This window comes from Drosophila pseudoobscura, chromosome 3 (genome assembly GCF_009870125.1).
Source record: "Drosophila pseudoobscura strain MV-25-SWS-2005 chromosome 3, UCI_Dpse_MV25, whole genome shotgun sequence".
NCBI classification, from domain to species: Eukaryota; Metazoa; Arthropoda; class Insecta; order Diptera; family Drosophilidae; genus Drosophila; species Drosophila pseudoobscura.
Window position 1 is genome coordinate 8,779,725 of NC_046680.1, and position 2,469 is coordinate 8,782,193.

The following is a 2,469-nucleotide window of genomic DNA, read 5'->3' on the forward strand; positions in this document are numbered from 1 at the left end:
TACAATGTTTTAAGACTCAGCTTCTATATAGGCTACCTGTCTATAGATCATAAAAGTATGCCCCGAAAAGACAGCCGTATGACAGGAGATTGGAACCTTTATTGCCTCATTCTGGCTATAATAATGATAAAGAGTAATAGTTGTTGAGTAATGATTCTACCTGTCCATAGATCCTAAAAGTGTGCCACGAAAAGGCTGCTTCTCTAGCCTTAATGCTGTTCGAAAGTCAGGTGTTCAAACAGCCAAATGACGGGAGAGCTGTAACCTTTTTTTTTGCCTCATTCTGGCTATAAAAATTGAGCTGATTGCAAAGCTTTTCTGCAATCTAGTAGACATGGATAGTACTATTTGCATACGAGAAATTATACGATTTAGGAAGCTCAGACTCTTGGGCATTTAAAAGTAATCTTTGCTAGGGGCTCTTTGCTAGGCGCTTGGGCAGACATAAATGTAGAAATCTTAATCTTCAATCATGGACTTGCCCATAGTTTCTGGCAAGAAGAATAGTAAATAAATAAAAGTGAACAAGGACCAGGCGCCGGAGAACCACATGGTGACCGATATGCCCCAGTGGAACATCATCAGAGGAAAGAGCTTCAAAGTGGCAAAGATCAAGATACTCATCCACACCACCGATATGGAGGTGGCCAGCGAGCGTATCTAAATAGGGACACAAACTATATAAAAACCATAATCGTGTCGGATTGAAAGTATTACCTTGGCTGGAAACAGTTCCACCAGCTGGAGGAAGAAGAGGGCGATTAGGCCAATGTTTGCCAAATAAATGATGACGATCATCAGCACCAATGGCAGCCAATTGAAAGCCGTGAGATCGTACTGCTCCGCACAGTAGGTGAAGCAGCCGAAGGCAATGCATCCCAGGCCCACGCCCAGATTTGAGATCAGCATGAGCAGCCGTCGTCCCACAATGTCCACGATCAGGGTCGATGTATAGACGCCGAATATTTGCACTATCCCAATGATGATCGTTGAAGTGTTGGCGTCCAGGGCCAGTCCGGACGAGGCAAAGGTATCGGACATGTAGTTGATGAAGCTGTACACGTTACAGCACTCGAGTCCCAGGCAGAGGACAGCGGCTGCCCCAAAGGCCTTCAGGGCGGGTCTGGTAACTGCAGGAAATCCAAGGGAGATTTAATATACGAAAGTGCCCCCCCCCCCCCCCCCCCCCCACCAACTGTTTGCTTACTCAGGTCCTTGTAACTCAGAGGCTCCGAGTTCTGGCACTGTTGGGCCAGGACTGCTGTTCGAAGCTCGTCAAAATCGCACTTGGTTGTCTGTTTGGCTTTGCGGTCTGTTGGATTTTTGTAATAATCAAACGATATCTCGGCAGCACTCAGCTGGCCCTGCCTCAGGAGATATGGTGCCGTTTCGGGTAGCATTAGATTGGCCAAAAAGTAAGCAATCGGCAGACAAATGCCCAGCATGGGTACCACATGATAAGGCAGATATGTGCTCAATACAAAGCCAGCCAGCACACCAAAGTTGTAGGACAGCATCACCATAGAACACAGAGCACCTCGAATGCTGTACACGAAAGTCGAAAGAGAGAGTTATAGCTTCCGTAGTGGGGGGTACCTGAAATACCTGGTATCCGCCAGTTCGCTGATGTAAATGGGAAACACAACGAATGCCGCGCCTCCAGTGAATCCGCACAGGAATCGAGCGGCATACAGAAAGCCAACATTCGAGGCAAAGTAAACGAGTATCCAGAGGCACTGCAAGGAGGGATCGAATCTCTGTTAGGGGAACCCCACAATCGAGAGGACTACGAACCGCATAGGGCACGGCCAGAAGGTAAATGCAGAACTTTCTGCCCGCTCGTTCCAGGAGCAGGGCTATGGTCAGATTGGCGCACAAGCTGCCCAGACCGATCATGGAGCCCAGCCAGGATACCTCGTCGATGTTCACCTCAAAGTCCAGCGGGGAGCTCGGCGATTGGATTTTCGCCAGGGTCGGCGAGAGCCAGCCCACGCCCAGGCCATGGCCGAATGTTATGATGTTCACTGTACACAGTAGACATTAGACATTGGGGACAATCGCATCGATTCCTCCACTCACCGATCATCGTGGCCAACACCTGGTAGCGCGTCCTTGGCTGCAGCAGGGAATTCTGCAGGATCTTTGTCATTTTTGTGTGTCTTTCGCGTGACAGCAACTCAAACCGAATGCCAGGCCATGTCTTTATGCAATTCAGCAAAAGGCAACAGACTAGCCCCAAAGTTACAAATTACACCCTAAAGATAAATCGGAGGGTTCTCCAACACTTAGATAAGGCTCATCCCAAGAAGCAGACATTTCACAAGATAAACAGAGAATGGCGCAATTCAGTAGGGGGGCCTGGCCGTCTGGACTTGTGTGTGTTTAAAAGGCAAATCTTTATGATGTTGGTTTAAAGAGATCTTACTTGTTACTCGTTACTTGGATTATTCTTGAACATCTGTGCTGCTG

At 48.1% G+C, this 2,469-nt stretch overlaps 1 protein-coding gene across 1 annotated transcript; it reads right to left on the minus strand.

Moving 5' to 3' along the window:
- Window positions 1-441: 441 nt before the first annotated feature.
- Window positions 442-2,191, minus strand: LOC6898310 (facilitated trehalose transporter Tret1-like). Its single transcript, XM_002138336.3, has 6 exons — window positions 2,080-2,191; window positions 1,795-2,024; window positions 1,606-1,736; window positions 1,208-1,545; window positions 718-1,130; window positions 442-660 (listed from the first exon to the last, which is right to left on the minus strand). Exons 1-6 carry the CDS (start codon window positions 2,147-2,149, stop codon window positions 460-462), a joined length of 1,383 nt encoding a protein of 460 aa, XP_002138372.2. The 5' UTR covers window positions 2,150-2,191; the 3' UTR covers window positions 442-459.
- Window positions 2,192-2,469: the final 278 nt, after the last annotated feature.